At 35.1% G+C, this 17,799-nt stretch overlaps 1 protein-coding gene across 2 annotated transcripts in view; it reads right to left on the bottom strand.

Moving 5' to 3' along the window:
* Positions 1–464: 464 nt before the first annotated feature.
* The window catches only part of PIWIL4 (piwi like RNA-mediated gene silencing 4), a 92,694-nt gene continuing 75,359 nt past the window's right edge, over positions 465–17,799 (bottom strand). For both annotated transcript variants that reach the window (XM_074216482.1, XM_074216483.1), the window contains exons 16-21: positions 17,389–17,492; positions 12,612–12,682; positions 9,179–9,332; positions 5,924–6,049; positions 4,911–5,058; positions 465–993 (exon numbers count right to left, since the gene is read on the bottom strand). In XM_074216482.1, the coding sequence (XP_074072583.1) occupies positions 877–993; positions 4,911–5,058; positions 5,924–6,049; positions 9,179–9,332; positions 12,612–12,682; positions 17,389–17,492 (720 nt within the window). In that variant the 3' untranslated portion in view covers positions 465–876. The remainder of the gene's footprint in view (positions 994–4,910; positions 5,059–5,923; positions 6,050–9,178; positions 9,333–12,611; positions 12,683–17,388; positions 17,493–17,799) is intronic.

Raw genomic sequence — 17,799 nt, 5'->3', positions numbered from 1 at the left:
TATTTGGCAACAATAAACACCCAAATTAACTGTAAAAGACATTTGAAAAAAGATGTTAGCTACATCCAGATACATAGATGTCAGTATGTATATAGCAATTTTACAAAAATACATGTATATATATATGTATATATATATATATGTATGTATGTGTGTATCTAATGTCATTTGGAGGAAGGAGGAAAAAATAAACTTACATGATAATTTTGTTAGATATTTGATAGGAAAAGCAAGTTGTGCATAGATTTTCAGTATGTGCAATCATCTTTTTTTACTGAACTGTTATAAAAATTTTTGTTTTAATTCCATAAATTGAAAAAATTGAAAAACCAATAAAAGATTGTGAAGATAGACAATCTCAAATCTAAGGTAAAAGAAAAGACTTAGTTAATTTTTTTTTGTATGGGTAGTCTCTTATCTCATAAAATTTAAAACAAAAGAAGAAAGCATAAATGATTGCAGTAGCTTTTATTTTCCAGAAATTATTTAAACCAAAACAACTTAGAGAAAAAGAGTATGAAAAAAGAGCCCCTGCTTAAATGATGAATAGGAACCAAGGTTCACTGATCCCCCCCCCAAAAAAAAACGTCTATAAACACACAAATGCAAAGCTGCCCATGCTGGGATGTTAACTTAAAGTTGTTCAGCATTCAGGTAACAGAAAGCATAAATTACCCTTTACCACAATGAGGATTTTACTGATTAATTCAAAAAAAACAGGCACTTTTTATGAGGGCTTTTCAACTTGGGGGTTCTCTTTCACAATTAAGCAGAACTAGCTGTCTTATCACCTTGATGGGATGGAGATGACAAGTCTGTACAAAGAATCACAACTTGGAGAAATCATTCTCCCAATATGGTTAAGTGGTCTTTTGATCACAGGTAGAAAAGACAGTCAGCTAACTCCATACTGGGTTCTCTGTGGATACTCTGTCCCACCAAAAAGGTCAGTTTATGAGCATACTGACATGGTGCTGGGATCTTAATTAAGCCCTGGAGAAAAATAGAGGAAAAGAAAAAAAAAGCATTCACAGAATTAAGAAAATGTTAATTTACAACCTGCACACTATTAAAAATCCTTTTTTTCTAAAAATTCCTAAACAATTCAATTTAATCCTGACCATTAGCATGACCTTCCTTGTTTAAACAATAACTAAACTCAATCAACAGAGAATTAAATGTCACATTGTAAAAGCAAGACAACATATAAGGGGGTCAGAAATGGAACTTTGTCACCTGGTTGCTTGACGATCATCCAAATCAGTGATCTGGAGCAAACACAAGCTCTAAGAATACAAGGAAAAGCAGAATAGAGCTCCAATCTGCAACCACACACCTACCTCATCCATTCCTATGACCTCCTTTTCTACATCTTCATCATCTTCATCATCTTCATCATCATCATCTGTCCTAAGTATTTAATCTCATTTGATCACCTATTATCTCAGTCGATCCTCACAAGAACTCAGGAAGGTGGGTGTTCTTATCCTCATTTAAAATTGAGAAAACTAAGGCAGACTGAGGTCAAATGACTTGTCAGGGTTACACAGTTATGAAATATCTGAAGTCACATTTGAACTCAGGTCTTCCTGATGCCAGGTCCAGTGCTGTATCCACTACACAACCTAGCTACCTTACAAAGTAGCTCATTTCATTGCTCCTCTTTCATGTCCCTCTATTTCCTTATTTGTCCCACAGTATACTCTGACACAATCTCCTCCTGGTCTGAGGTAAGCAGCCACCTTGGAGACTTCATGAGCACATTCTCCAACCCTGGGTTTATTTCTCTAAGGAGATACAGAATCAGAGAGCAACCTAATTCAGAGAGATGACAAATATCAGCAAGTCCAACTGTACCTGAACAAGAATTTCCATTATAATAAATCCCTAACAAGTTATGAATCACCTCTTGAAGACATTGAGTGAAAGGCAATTCATTTCCCTTTAGACAGCTTGTTAAGAAGTTTTGGTTTGTTTTTTTTTTTGTGAAGTAGAAATCTGCCAGTTTACAACTTCTACCCTTTGCTTCTAGTTCTTGCCTTCATCATCACATGATCAGACTATTGCAATGTGTTGGTCTATCTAAAGACTCCCCACTATAGTTCATCCTCCTCTTAAATGGCAAAGCAAATTTCCTTAAAACTACAGGTCTGACTCCATCAATTTCCTATTCAGTAAACTCCAATAGCTCCCTATCACGTACAGGACCAAATGAGAAAATTCTTGTTTGCCTTTTAAAATCCCTTTCCAGTCTTTTTACTCCTTACTCCACTCCTCTTACTCCATCATCCAGCATCATCAGCCTCCTGGTTGTTCCTCACACAATTCACTCCATATTTCAATTCTGGGCATTTTCTCTGGTTGTCTTCCTTGCCTGGCACTCTGTTTCACTTCATTTAAGCTTCCTGGCTTCCCTACAAATCTCATATGAAATTCCACATTCTATTGGAAAACTTTGCTTAATTCCCTTTACACTTTTGTCTTCCCTCTGTTGATTATCTCCAATTTACACTATATATATCTTGTTTTTACATAGTCGTTTGCAAGTTGTCTCTCTTATTACACTGTGGGCTCCTTTTTGTGGCCTTTCTTTGTATCCTCAGGAGTGGTTTGGCACAATGCCTTACATACAGTAATAAAAGCTTAATAACTAGTTCTTTTTCACATCAAAGTTTCACAAACTTAAGGGGAGTTGTTGTTTCTCTCTTGAACCTTCTCTTCTCCAAGGTAAAGGAAAAGCAGGTCTCCTTTACATTTTCTAGCAAAGGATTACTATTGTCATTCAGTCATGTTCATCTCTTCATGATTCCATGGATCAAAGCATGCCAGGTCCTTCTATCCTTCATTATCTCCTATCAATCCATCTCACCCTCAGTCACCCTCTCTTCCTTTGTATTCAAAATTTTCCAACACCAGAGTCTTTTTCCAATGAGTTGTTTTCTCATTATGTGATCAATGTATTGAAGTTTCAACTTCAGTATTTGACCTTCCAGTGAGAAACCTGAATCAATTTCTTTAAGTATTGACTGATTTCCTCTTTTCCCCCTCCTCACCTCTTCTTGTTGTTTCTCAGCACCATAATTCAAGTGTCCATTCTGTAATGCTCAGCTTTCCTTACAGTTCAACTCACAGTTGAAAAACCTCAAGTTTGACTATACAAACCTTTGCTGGCAAGATAATGTCTCTACTTTTTAGTATGTTTTCCAGACTTGCTATAGCTTTTCATTCAAGAAACAAGTGTCTTTTAATTTCATTTTAATTTCATTTCTGCAGTTTCCATTTGTAGTGATCATTGAGCCCCCCCCAAAAAAATAAAATCTGATACTGCTTCCATTTCTTCTCTTTTTGACAGAAATTGATGGGTTGCCAATAATCTTAGTTTTTTGTTCTTAAGTTCTAAGTCAGCTTTTATACTCTCATTTTTCTTCCTCATCAAGAGGCTTCTTCATTGTTCTTCATTTTCTACTACTAGCATGATAACATACATATTTGATATTTCTCCCAACAACCTTAATTTCAGCTTTTGATTTGTACAAGTCTCACATTTTGCATGATATACTTTTAATATCAGTTTAAAAAGCTGACAATATAGGGTCCTGTCATATTCCTTTTCCACTTAAACCAATCTGTGGTTCCATATTTGATTCTTGGCCTAAATACATGTTCCTGAGTAGATAAACATGAAGTTCTGGTACTCTTATCTCTTTGAGGACTTGTCCCATTTTGTTGTGATCCACACAGAGAAAGGTTTTAGTGTGGTCAATGAAACAGAAGTAGATGTTTTTCTGGAACTCCCTTGCTTTCCTCATAATGTAGCAAATGTTGGCAATCTGTTCTCTAGTTCCTTTGCCTCTCTGCTTTTCTTGCATTCTCATGAGTTCACACATTACTGAAGCCTGACTTACATGTGTGTTTAGTAATTGAAATTGCTTTAGTATTGTCCTTCTTTATGATTAGAATGTAAACTAGTCTTTTTTCCCATCCACTGACCACTGCTAAGTTTTCTAAATTTGCTGGCATACTGAATACAGCACTATCTTTTAGGATTTTAACTAGCTCAGCTGTAATCCCATTACCTCCTATTATTAATAACCTGTTATTAATGCTTCCTAAGACCTACTTGACTTAATTCTCCAAGCTATCTGGCTCTAGGTCAGTAAATATGGTGTTCAGTGAGATGTTACAATCTTTTGTGTACAGTTTATGTATTTCTTTTTTTTTGCAAGGCAATGGGGTTAAGTGACTTGCCCAAGGTCACACAGCTAAGTAATTATTAAGTGTCTGGGGTTAAATTTGATCTCAGGTCCTTCTGACTCCAAGGAAGGTGCTCTATCCACTTTGCCACTAACTGGTCCAAGTTTATGTATTCTTAATCACTTTTACTTCTGGTAAGTCCTTACCTTTTTTGTCTTTTAGGATGCTCATTTTTCACATGAAATATTCTCTTTATAGCTTTAATTTCCTTGAAGAGATTTCTTATCTTTCCTATTCTGTTGTTTCTTCTATTTCTTTGTAATGCAGTTTTTTATGTCTTGGTTTTTGCAAGGCAATGGGGTTAAGTGACTTTCCCATGGTCACACAGCTAGTAAGTCTGCATTTGAACTCAGGTCCTCCTGACTCCACAGCTGGAGTTCTTTCCACTCAACTAGTTGCCCCTTTTGCATTGCTTATTTAAGAAAACCTTCTTATTGCTACTTGCTATTCTCTGGAATTCTGCATTCAATAGAGTAGCTCTTTCTATTTTACTTTCCTTCTTCAGCTATTTTGAAAGCCTTATCAGAAAGCCATTTTGTCATACTTATCCCCCAATGAGGAAGCATAGCATTCCCCACAAAGTGAGGGCTTAGACAAGTCCTACATGGGAAATCTGAGGAATAGTGCTTAAATATTTAAAGAGCTTATTCACTTACAGGCCAGTTGTAATAGAGGTGGCACAACTTATAGGTCAGGCGCTGCATGTGGTCTGGTTTTAAACCATTATCATCATAGATCACATTATAATATGTTGGAGTAACTGTTCCCTGGTTAGCAGCCTGGCTGATCAAGTAAAAGTCATACCTGAAGAAAAAGAAAACAATGAAGGGAAGGTGAAGAGAAACAAGAAGAGGTGAGGAGGGGTGAAAAAGAGAATATCAGTGAATAATAATAATAATAATAATAATAATAATAATAATAATCTGTAAAGTATTTTAAGATTTGCAAAACACTTTGTCTTATTTAGTGTAAACATTTAGACAATTGTAACAATTGAACAATATAATGTGGGTCAATAACAGATGGAATGGCTAAGTATGGATAAAAAAAGGACAGAATCAATCTGGGGGAAAGGGAAAGGAAAATAAACATTTGGGAGTAAAAATAGTACAACTAATTATAACAATTAATTAGCATTTGTAATCTCTTTACAGAAGTTGATGTAATAAATAAAGAACTGAGCCTGATGTCAGGAAGACCTCAGTTCAAATTTGATCTCAGTTATGTGACCCTGTACAAATCACATAGCTTTTGTCTGCCTCAGTCACCTCATCTGTAAAATAAGGATAACACAAACATCTACTTCCTAGGGTTGTTGGGAGGATCAAATGAGATAATAATTGTCATAATGATAATAAAGTGTTTATCACATTACTTAGTATGTAAGAAGTCCTATGTGAGTGTTAGTTGTTATTGTTGTTGTGATGATGAGGAGGATTATGTTTCTCATTTGATTACAATATCTAAATAATTCCAAGATTCCAGTGACTCCAACATCTGGAGAATCCAACACTAACCAATATCCAGTTGAATGGACATAGCCGGATAGGTTGCCATCTGTTATCACTGTAGCCAGTATCACTCTCAAGAAACTCTAAGATGTACTGAATAGCACACCCTCACACACACACACACACACACACACACACACACACACACACACACATACCATTCAGGACGTGTTGCTTCTGAATCTATCACAGTGCCCAGTGGTGGGTTTTGCAGTGTTTTGTTCATTTCAGTGAAGAATCTTGGTATGCACGACTTCCTCACCACAATCACTGACACTTTGGGGCTTGAATAATAGAGGAAAAAAAAAGAAAAGATAAAAAGATGGTGCATGATTCCACCTCAACATTCTGTGCTTAAAAAAAACAAAATTTTTTTGGAATGGAGACTGGATCAATGTTTTTATTAGCACTGGAAGTTCCAAAAATGAAGGTATTACATCTATTAAAACAGGTCAGAATGTCCTCTGAAAACTTACAATCTTAGAAAGATGACTGTACCAAAAGGGGAGTCACAAAGCCATACATATGTACATATGTGTATGTTTATGTATATTTGTGAAAGGCAAACAAGTTTTCCTGGCCATCCCACTCTCTATCTATTATGTCAAGGCTCCTTTTATAGTTTTAAAATAGTGTAACATTCCATATAAAGCAAAGGTGAATGAGTGGTTATGTAGGTTTGGTATTTCCAGTGAAGAATCACTACTTGACTCAGGAATGCAGGTGTACAAAGAAAATAGAGATTTATTAAAAAGAGGTTACAACACAAAAAAAGTGACAAAAGTTGAGACATTTTAAAAAATCACTTGGATTGCTAATTAATCTGGGCAGGTCAGCTGCCAGGTTAAGCAGAAGTCAGAAAGCAAAAAAGAGAGAGACGGGAGCCTTCCCAGAAATCTCCTTAAATCCCCCTTCAAGGTCCATAGGAAGAGATGGTGATGTGGAAGTTGAGAGTTTGCCTTTTGAGGAGGGGTCTCGGGTCTCATATTCTGGTCTGGGTGGCCTTGGATGATGTTTCAGCACCAGAGTAATCTAAGCTTGCCTTACCAATGAAAACATGGCCAAGGTCAGACTGGAGATCGAGATGGAGTGTTTTAACAGAGTAATAGAGGAAAAGTGAAGACAACAAAATTTTGTTTTCAAATAATTTTAATATTCCCTATGCATAGTTTATTGACTTTAGAGAAGCATGGAAAGAATTACATGAATTGATGCTGAGTGAAGGGAGCTGAACCAAGAGAACGTTGAACACATGAACAACAACACTGTGAGTTGATCAACTATGATGGATTGAAGCTCCTCTCAGCAGTTTAGAGAACTAGACTACCCTGGGGGAACTGTTATGGAAAATGTTATCCACAATCACAGGAAAAAGAACAAATTACAGAATCCATATGCATATTATGTTCACTTTTTTAAAACATCTCTTATGTTTTTTTTCTTCCTATCTCATCGTTTTCTTTCTTTTCCCATGGTCCTAATTCTGCTTACACAAAATGACTCATATGTAAATATGTTAAACATAAAAGTACATGTACAACTTTTATCAGACAGTTTGCTGCCAAGGAGAGGGGGGAGGGAAGGGAGAGTGGTAGAAAAATGTATAACTTATAAATTTGCAAATGGATGGAAGTTGAAAAACGACCCTATCATGTAACTGGAAAAATAAAATAAAATATTAAAAATTAAAAAATAAAGCAAAAAAGTGACATTACTGGTCATTTGCTTATCTTGAGGGCTCTCAGGAAGGGGGAGACTGGATAATATATAATAATCTTTTTGAAGTACTTGAAATTATATGAAAGAAAAATATTCTACACCTATTATCTATGGCTAGGATAAGTTTGCTTCCCTTGGGCCAAAGCCCTGAAAGCAAGCCTTCTCTTTCAACTTTATTCCCAAGAGTCATAACTCTTTTAATTTTAATGTTTTTTACTTTAGTGTTTTTTTAAAATAATATTTACCAGGAAAAGTTAGGCGGCACAGTGGATAGAGCACTGGCCCTGGTGTCAGGAGGACGTGAGTTCAACTCTGGCCTCAGACACTTGATATTTAGTTGTGTGCCATTGCTCTACAAAATCAAAAACAAATAAATAATGCTTATCCCAATTATGTCTAAAAACAAATGTTATCACTATTTTAAAAAAAAGTTTTTAGTTCCAAATTTTATTACTCTTTCTCTTCCCCTCTGCTGAGATCATAAACAATCTGTTATAGGTTAGACATGTGCAATCATGTAAAACACTTCCATAATAGTCATTTTGTGGAAGAAAAATTCAAAAAAAAAGGAAAGAAAGTAAAAATTGCTCTGCTTCAGACTGTTTTCAGAGGCTATCAGTTTTTTGGAATGGACCAATGTTTTTATTAACATTTTTTCATCATAAGTCCTTTGGGATTGTCTTGCTGAGAAAAGCTTAAGTCATTCATAGTTGTTCATTGTACAACATTGCTGTTACTACATATATATATATATATATATATATACACACACACACATATATATGTATTAATACTCTCTTGGTTCTGTTCACTTTACTTTGAATCAGTTCATGTAAGTCTTTTCAAGTTCTTTTGAAATCTACCTGCTTATCATTTCTTATAGCACAATATATATTGTCTATCACAATCATATATCACAACTTGTTCAGCCATTCCCCAATTGATGGACATTTCCTCAATTTCTAATTCTTAGCCACAATAAAAAGAGCTGCTATAAATATTTTTTGTGCAAATAGGTTCTTTTGCCTTTTAAAAAATCTCTTATAGGCAGCTAGGTGGTACAATGGATAGAGCCCTGACCCTGGAATCCTGATTTCAAATTTGGCCTCAGATACTTAATAATTACCTAGCTGTATGTTTGGGCAAGTCACTAAACCCCACTGCCTTGCCAACCCCCCCCCAAAAAAAAATTTCTTTAGGATATAGACCTAGTATTGGTATTGTTAGATCAAAGGGTATGAACAGTTTTATAATCCTTTGGACATAGTTCCAAATTGTTCTTCAGAATAGCTGAATCAGTTTACTATGAGCATTTTTAAATGAGGAAGAGACCCTTATTCCTAATAAACTCCTCCTAATTGAACATGTAACTTATAGATAGACAGATAGATAGAGAGGTAGAGATAGAGATAGATAGATACACATATCTCCAACATACATACACACAAACACACACACACACAGACACACCTTTCTGAATGCACTATAGAGTCAAAACTAGAACAAGGAAGTCTAATCAAAATATGATCTCAGCCCTGCCTCAGGATGGGCACAATAACAGTTTCCATATGCTGTTTCTCAAATAAATATGCTTTCATAACGAACACCCAAAAAAGTCACCCTTTAATGTGATACTAAATTTGCTATCATTATGAGTGGGGTGGGGGGAAGGAGAGAAGCTAACAGTTAATTACCTGTAGCTAGAACTGGAATCTCTGAGACTGCTCAGCAACTGTGGAACCTCATAATCCACAACTGTCTGAAGTTTACCATCCCCAACACCATCACGATAAATGATGATGCGTGCTGGAAAGCATTTATTATATCTATACCATCTGTCAAGTGCTCCTGCAAAAGACAAGATCAATCAGAAAAATTTGAGTTGACAAATTTTCATTCTTATAGCTGATGAAGAACATATTCTCATTTGTTAAGTAAATAAAATAATTATAATTAATTCTTATATGGTTTTTCCTATTCAGCAGGTATTGTGCTAAAATACTTTTAAATTATCTAATTTGTAAGAGGAAGGTACTAATATGATTCCTCATTTTATAGATGCTGAGAAAATTGAGATTAAGTGATTTTCCCAGGATCACAAAACTAAATGCCTGGGGTCAGATCTGAACTCTGATCTTTCTGACTTCAGGCTGAGCACTTTATTGGCTGTGCCACCTACCTTTATAGCATATCATATAAAACAATGCAGCTGACAATTGAATAACCTCCTACCAAAACAAAAAAATGGGAAAACACTTAAAAATTATTTTGAGGAATACTCTTCAAATTCTATTTTTTTCAATAATTCACATTCTTTCTAATGGTTTATTTTTTAAAAGCTTTCTATTTTTCAACACTGTACAGTAAAAATTGTTATATTTTAGTATGATGAATGCAATAATATGCAAGAAATTCTTAATGACTTAGTTTCTTCAAATTTTTGAAGCTACCCAACAGATATGGACTAAACTTTGCTACATCATTTTGCCTCTCAAAGAAATGATGGCAATGTTTCTCTAATACCTCCTTTCAAACAAGTTTGGCCCCATTTTCACTGGTGACATTCTTGTAATATTACATTGCACTACTAGTTTAAATTGTTCCAATTTTTAAAAAGTACAATAAAACAAGAAAATAACAAAGAGGTAACAGAAACTATTGATTAAAAAAAGTCTCTAAAAATACAGAGGTGTATATATATATATATATATATATATATATATATATATAATATATATATATATATTTGTATATGCATTAATTTGATGAATCCATAATATTTTAATGGATTCAAGGTCTCATCCATTGTGGAAAGTTCCCTTCCACCTGTACACATGCAACCTATTCACTCTTTCCTGCATTTGGAAGGTTTTCTAATACTCCCTGAATCTTCAAAAGAAGATTTACCCACCACATTGGAGACTTGTCTCTGAATCTTTCAATATTTCATGGATAGTAACCCAACTCTTCATCTGTTACTTTTGCTTGTAATCCCTTACTTGTTACATCCATATCAAGTCTTATTTCCTCTTCTATTCATTAAGATTTCTGATTACATTTTAACTAATTATTGTAAGATATGCTTATAAATTATGCCAATTACAAATGTATACATCTCCAACCACTAAGTTCAATGAGGACGGAAGCTCCATATTGATCCAAATATTAACTACCTCCCAATCCTGGACCAAAATCCTACAATGGGATTTCTTTGAAAGAAAAGATAAACAGGCACAACCTGAAAAATAACACATTTTAGGATACATAGAGGTTTTAAACAAAAGAGTTGAGAGAAAAAGCTTATTAGCTCATATTGGACTAGCATAGATATAGCTTCATGGATAAAGAAAAACAATCCCTCAGGTAAGTCCAGGTCCTACTTGCTAATCAATTTCATAGGAACACCAGTTAGGTTTTGATTATCTCTTGACAAACAAAAATAGTACCTGCAGTGATATATGTAATATTTTTTGTATACACAGGTGTACACAGATGTGACACTAACTTCTGTTTGCTCTGAGTTAGTTTTATTTACAATAATGATGAAGAATCATCTTATTAAGCTCATTACTTCCCTTCCTTATCCCTGACAACCTTGTGATCAACAGCAAGTGCCCTTCTCTGAGAGCCCTCAGGGCTTAGGAGTACCGGTGGAACAGTTTTTCTAGATGCAAAACTAACTATACATGTTAGGAACAAATCCACTATTTCTATTTTAGTCTAAGCAACTGTACTCAGCAGCCCTGGGAGGCGGGATACCATGAGGAAGAAAGATAGGCTAATAACTGCAGTAGTAGTAGTTACATTTCCCTGTCTTCTCCCAGTTCTCATAACCTTTACTCAATAGTGAAAAACTCCAAAGTTAATTGTGCATGTAGCCATTTATTTCCATGTCATTTCTCTCCCTTTAGAATGTAAGCCCCTTGAAGGCAGAGGCTGTGTTTTGCCTTTTTTCCCCCACTCCCTGTTAATTCATAAATGCTTGTTGGTTGTTGACCCAGTGTATAGCAAGAGCCTTTCCCCTCAAACTTTTGCACTTGTATTATCAATGAGCTCTCTCATTGAAGCTCACCTAATAACTTATGGCTCCATCTTCCATCTGACTATCCTTCCCTTGCTCCTTTTGGGTAGATCCATTTTGCTGTGTTCTAATGCTTTCCAGGACTGTTCCAATTACCCTCCCAATTCTACCATTAGGCCCAATTCTAACTCCCCCCCCCCAAAAAAAATCCCTTTCCTCAAACCCTGGTAGCTACTAGCTTCAATTATCAAAGCCTGCCTGCTTCTAATAGGCAATGCAAGCCTTGAGTAATTTTGGACCACCCCTCCAGGCTGATTATTTCTGGAAGTAAGCAGTAGCTGCTCCTATGCCTTTATCCCATTTAGCTGATGCTATCAGAAACTATTAACTCTCTCACATACTGCAACAAGTGAAAAGATAAGCTCAAGTGACCTGACCATGCATGGCATGATCTGCTTCCTTGGTGTTCCCCCATTATGTGCCCTCAACTTTAAAATGGGGATTCCTACCTTGCAGGGTTTTTATGAGGATCAAGTAAGATAACATTTGTAATACTTAACAGTGTCTGGCTCCTAATAGGAATTATACAAATTCCTTTTCTCATCCCCCTCCCCACACACAGTAGGAGCCTAAGAAATATTTATCAACTATTTCTACTTCTGTACACTGATCTATTTAGGCTATTTGTTTTCAATTTCATCAATTTATATATTTAATATTTCTGAAACTATTCATGTATTTTTTTAAGAACTCAAAGTGATTAACAATAAAGCTATGTGTACTAGTCAAGATAATTTGTTTTATGTCTTTAATATTCATTCTCTCATTTCTAATGTTGGGTCATTCAAGATTTCCTATTCCTTTTAAAAATTAAATTTGCCAATTATTTATCAAATGGTTGATCTTCTTTAAAAAGTCAGGTTTTATAAAAAAAAAAGTCAGCTTTTAACTTTTTTTTGAGTGTTTAAAATATCATCTTGTTTTCTACTTTATTTCTCCACTGATTTTGATGATTTCCATACTTATACTTTGGTTTTTGTTATGTCCAATTTCTAAGTTCTATAAATGCAGATAGCTGCTGAATATCCCTGTGCACGATTCAGTACCTTTCATACAAACTTTCAAACAATCGGCAATATCTGTCTTTGTGTTCTGAAGGATACAGCGAGAAAACCATCTGAAAAAAAAAAGCAAGGAAAAAAGTCAAGTTTAAGAAGTCTGTCTGCAACACTGAACATTTTCTCATGACTGGTAATTCAATTTTTACTTGATAACTCATTGCTTCCCTTTTTATTAAGATTTAGCCTGAAACCATGAAAGAATCACTGATTACTAAAATAGCAAGGGCTAGCTTGACCCTGAAGATGAAACATGCATTCATTTCCCTTCCTTCTTTGCAGAAGGAGGGACTGTTGGACACTGCACATACTTCCAGCCTCAGTTTATAAGTTAGTTTTGCTGAACTGTTTTTCTTCCTCTTTCTTTAGAAAAAAAAATGGCTCTCCCAGTTAAAGAAGGGGGACAAATACACTGAGAAATAAAGATGCTATAAGAGCAAAAGTTATCCATAAAACTTTTAAAAAATCATATGGTACAGCCTAGACTAATAGAATTTTTCTCCTTCTTAACATTTGATATTGTCCAGTTTGGCTATCAAATATCGTCGTAGCAAAGGATGAATTTCTGTCATCTGCCGACAGAAAAACAATGGAAACACATATAGTTAGATCCATATTTTACAACTGAGAAATATATTCCTTAAAAAAGCTTTTCTCATGTACAAAGTTTTTTGTACACAGTAGGTATTTAATAAGTATTATCTGATGTAAATTTCTTAAGAGCAATGACTACCTTACTTTTGTATTCCCTTTATTTTTGGGTACAGCAGGGCAGCAAAATGACTTAGTGGATATGCCAGTTCTGGAGTCAGGAAGACTCATTCCTGTGTTTAAAATTGACCTCAGATACTTATTAGCTGTGCAAGTCATTTAACCTTGTTTGTCTCAGTTTCCTTATCTGTAAAATGAGCTGGAGAAGGGAACAGCAAACCACTTCAGTCTCTTTGCTAAGAAAAACTCCAAATGAGGTCACAAAGAGTTGGAGAAAACTGAAATGACTGAACAAGTACTTAAAAATTCTTTGAATAATTGGTTGATAAACGGATCAAAAGAAGGAAACAAATATTTGAAGAAACCTAAATCCTATTCCCAACACTGTTCAATGCACAAAATGATGCTTCCATGGATCAGGCCTCAGGAAATATTTTCTATACCATTTGCTCCTTTTGTATTTCCTTCTATGAATCTGATTAAATTCCCCTGGATTTCAGAGACAAACTCAGTTTCTACTGAAATCGATTAGTTGATACCTAAAAAAAAGCATTTTGAGTATGAACAAAATGATGGAATACTTGGTAAAAATCAATACTATTTGGACAACTACATAAAGCAATGGATGTTACAAAAAAGGAATCTGACCATCAATTCTCAAAGCTTCCTAGAAACTTCAGACAAGACTTATTGTCAATGAAGGAGGTGAACTATCCAGAGGATGCTATAAGAAGGCCTTTCAAAAGGTTCATGAGTAGAGAACTGATGCATTCAATTGAGCAACACAGTCCAGATTTCTTAATGGCAGAAGAATTTTCTTACAAAGAATGTGAGGACTGCCTCACCTAATAAACCATCCATCATATCCATGTTATAAATACCCATACCAACATAAGGCATATGTTTGAAAGGCACTATAATAGATACAGGGAATCCAATGGGATGACTCAGACCCTATGCTCAAGGGAATTAAAGGGATGTCAGTATAAAAATAAAAGGTTAAGAACACTTGCTGCAATTCTTTTTGTTTTTTGGCAAAGCAATGAGGTTAAGTGACTTGTCCAAGGTCACACAACTAGGTAATTATTAAGTGTCTGAGTTGGATTTGAACTCAGGTCCTCCTGACTCCAAGATTGGTACTCTATCCACTGTGCCACCTAGCTGCTCCTAAATACTTTTAGTGGAACATTATTTTAGAACTTGCTGCAATTCTTATTCAGTTACAAGTTGAGCTGAGTGTTCTCTAACATTTCCTCCACTCCAATTCGATGACTTTCAGAATAAACAAGGAGGAAGAGCGTAGAGAATGCAGGATGAAGTAGTGGGACTTAGAGACAAAGATAAAAAGAATTAATGAAGAAAGAGAGAAGAACATAATCATTTTTCATCTCTTTCATGGGTCATGGCCAAAAAGTTCATCATCTAGACTGATCTCTGAACTACCGACATTTTTCTAGAGTACTGCTAGGATCAAAATCTAAACTTTCTAGAAGGATAGTACCTGTCTGGCCTTATGGTGTGCTGGCACAGTCTTGCAGAATATACAGTGACCTTCAGACTTCAATGGTATCAGAGAAGATGTTATGAAGGAATAATATGTGTTTTACATTTATCTAGTCTTTTGTAGTTATAAATTATACACCTCACAAAAGCTAAGGGGGCCAGGGATACAAGTACCATTATCCCCAATTTCTAGATAAGGGAATTGAGACTGAGAGAGACTGAGTGACCAGTCTATGGTAAAAGGCTAGTAAATGACAAGAAAGCAAACTGAGTCAATCTCTTCTGACTCCAAATACAATGTCCTTCCCTATCAGGTGTAAATCCAGGAAGCTGGAACAGCCTCTTTTTGTTTTTTCATCTTCCTTTTTAGATATTTTTTGGTTTCCTTGATCATGCTAATCTTTCATTTGTAAAATATTCCAAATTAATGAAAAGGACTCTGCCTGGATCTCTTATGATGAGTATTAGGAGAACTTAGTAGAGCATCAGATCCTTTTTAATCATGGTCATGGATAGTAGAAATTGTACACCTATTCATTAGTACTCTGAAATCAGATTATTTTAAAGCATTTAAGTTAATGGTAAAACTAAGACTTCTAATAAAAAAATGAATTTCTATTCAATGATTTTTAATTGAAAAATTATTCATCAAATACAGAATCAGGGCTAGAAGGTACCTTGAAGATCAATAAGCCCCAAAGCTCCATTTTAAAAGTAGTGATTGATGCATTCAATCAATAAGTTTATTTAGAAGTGCCTGCTATGTGCTGGGTAGTAAGGTGACAAAGAGGATAAAGTGTCAGGCCTACAGTCAGGAATTTAAATCTCACCTCTGATACTTACTAGTTGTGTGACCTTGGGTAAATCATTTAACCTCAATTGCCTCTAATAAGAAAAAAAAAGTCTAGAAGGAGAATATCAAAGGGGAAAGGTAATCAATAGGATCAGAGGCTACAGCAAAATTGAGGAAGATGAGCACTGAGAAAAGGACATTGGATTGAGAATGATGGATAGAAAGCTGGTCTAAAAGCCAGATTCAAATGATCTGGATTCAAGAACTTCAATGAATACTGTCAACATCAGTATCCTCATCTAGAATGAAGGTGATAATTGTACTTACTTTAGAGGGCTCCTGAGAGACTCCAAGGAGACTGTATATAGAGCACAATCTCAAAGTCTGGTAAAAATGGGTTTTTATGATTCATCTGAGGGAATCAAAAAATCTTTATCTAAAGGAGTGATACTGAAGGAAAGTAAGAGACACAGATGGGAAAGGAGGACATTCTAGATGGGGGTGGCTTATGCAAAAGAAAAAAATGAAAAATAAAATATTCCACATGGGGAACAAGGAGAAGATCATTCTTGGGGAACCACAGAGTATCAGCACACAATGTATACTCAGCTGTTAAGATAGGTCACATCTCCAACTTTCCCACTTTATAGATGAGAAAACTGAGTCCAAGGGCAACCAATTTATCAGCATTTAGATTTAAGTCATTTTTATCTGAGACCAGCATCCCCACTTCCAATTTTCCCCTAATAAATCTGAGTTGAACATCATATGGGATTTTTATTAAGGTTATAGAGACTCCATAAAAAGATAGGAATTCAATATGAAAATACTATTTGCAAGATCAAGTGCTAACCATAACAACCAATTTTAAACAATGAAATACTTTAACAAATATTTCTATTACATGAAGGCCACTGGGGATACAAAAATGAAAAATGATACAGTCCCTGCCATCAAGGAACTTAAAATCTGGTGAGAGAAGATATTACTGCAAATAATCATAATCATTATTTTATGAGTTTACTATTTGGTCTAGGCTTGTGGTTTTCATTGTTTTGAGGAACTTTTTGCATGGAAATTACCTCTATTGATGCAGATTGGAAAATCTTCTCTCACTATATGAAGCCTCCTGGGGGCACTAAAATATTATGTGACTTACCCAGGGTCACCAGGCCAGTATGTTGTTAGAGATAGTGTACCTGAACATGAGTTCTGGGGACTCCAAAGCTGGCTGGCCCTCTTTCTACTATGTTCCCCTGTCTCTGAAATCACTATAACATACAGTAGGTAATAAATGAAAGGAGAAGGTTCAAATCTGGTTAGATAAGAAATCTGAGGAGTGAGAAAATATTTTGAGCTAGGAGGAAAGGTGGGTTTCAGCAAAAGAACCCACAATGGGGGAAAGGGGAAGAATGGCAGACAAAGGCACTCAAAACTGTCTTAAGAATTAAATCCAGGTCTTCTTGACTCCAAGATCAATTCCCCATGTACACCATTCTGCCTCTCTTAAATGATTTTTATGCAATGAAATGACTAAGCAAGTTTTATGATTTACTGATGTTCAATGTTAATTTTTTTTAACAAACCAAAATTTAATTAAAAATAAAAGCTTATATTCTCCTAAAAAACAGTATGTCTTAATAATAATATAGCTTTCAGTTAAATTTTAAAACATTGCTTAAGTTATTTATTTTTCCATAAGTAAGAGCTTAACAGTAATTGAATAACTTATCAGCAGGTTGTAATTTAAAAATGTACCTGGTAATGCTGGAATTGATGCTCGCTACAAATCCGATAGCCGACTGTCCCTTGGAGCATGTTTCTTTGCTGACATTAATCCCAACCACCATGAGTGACTTGAGCTGTGAAATTCGATTTTATAAATTTGATAATGTAGCAAAGCAGTATCTTAGGGCAATTCTTTCAAAAAGGATTTAATTTAAGGGAAATAATTTTTTTAACCAACGATATAATGGTATTGGGAATATCAGGGTCAAATCATTGTTCTGTAAGAAACAGAAAAGATCTAAGCAGAAAAACAACAATGTGTCTTAACAAAGGGATCCAAAGTATTTATTAATCAACTAACTAAGAAACATTTATTAAACACTAGGTACTGTGCCAGACACCAGAAATTAAAATGTTCAAGCCTGGTCTCAGATACTTAAT

This window comes from Macrotis lagotis, chromosome 1 (genome assembly GCF_037893015.1).
Source record: "Macrotis lagotis isolate mMagLag1 chromosome 1, bilby.v1.9.chrom.fasta, whole genome shotgun sequence".
Taxonomy (NCBI): Eukaryota; Metazoa; Chordata; class Mammalia; order Peramelemorphia; family Peramelidae; genus Macrotis; species Macrotis lagotis.
This window is presented reverse-complemented; position numbering and strand designations above follow the sequence as displayed.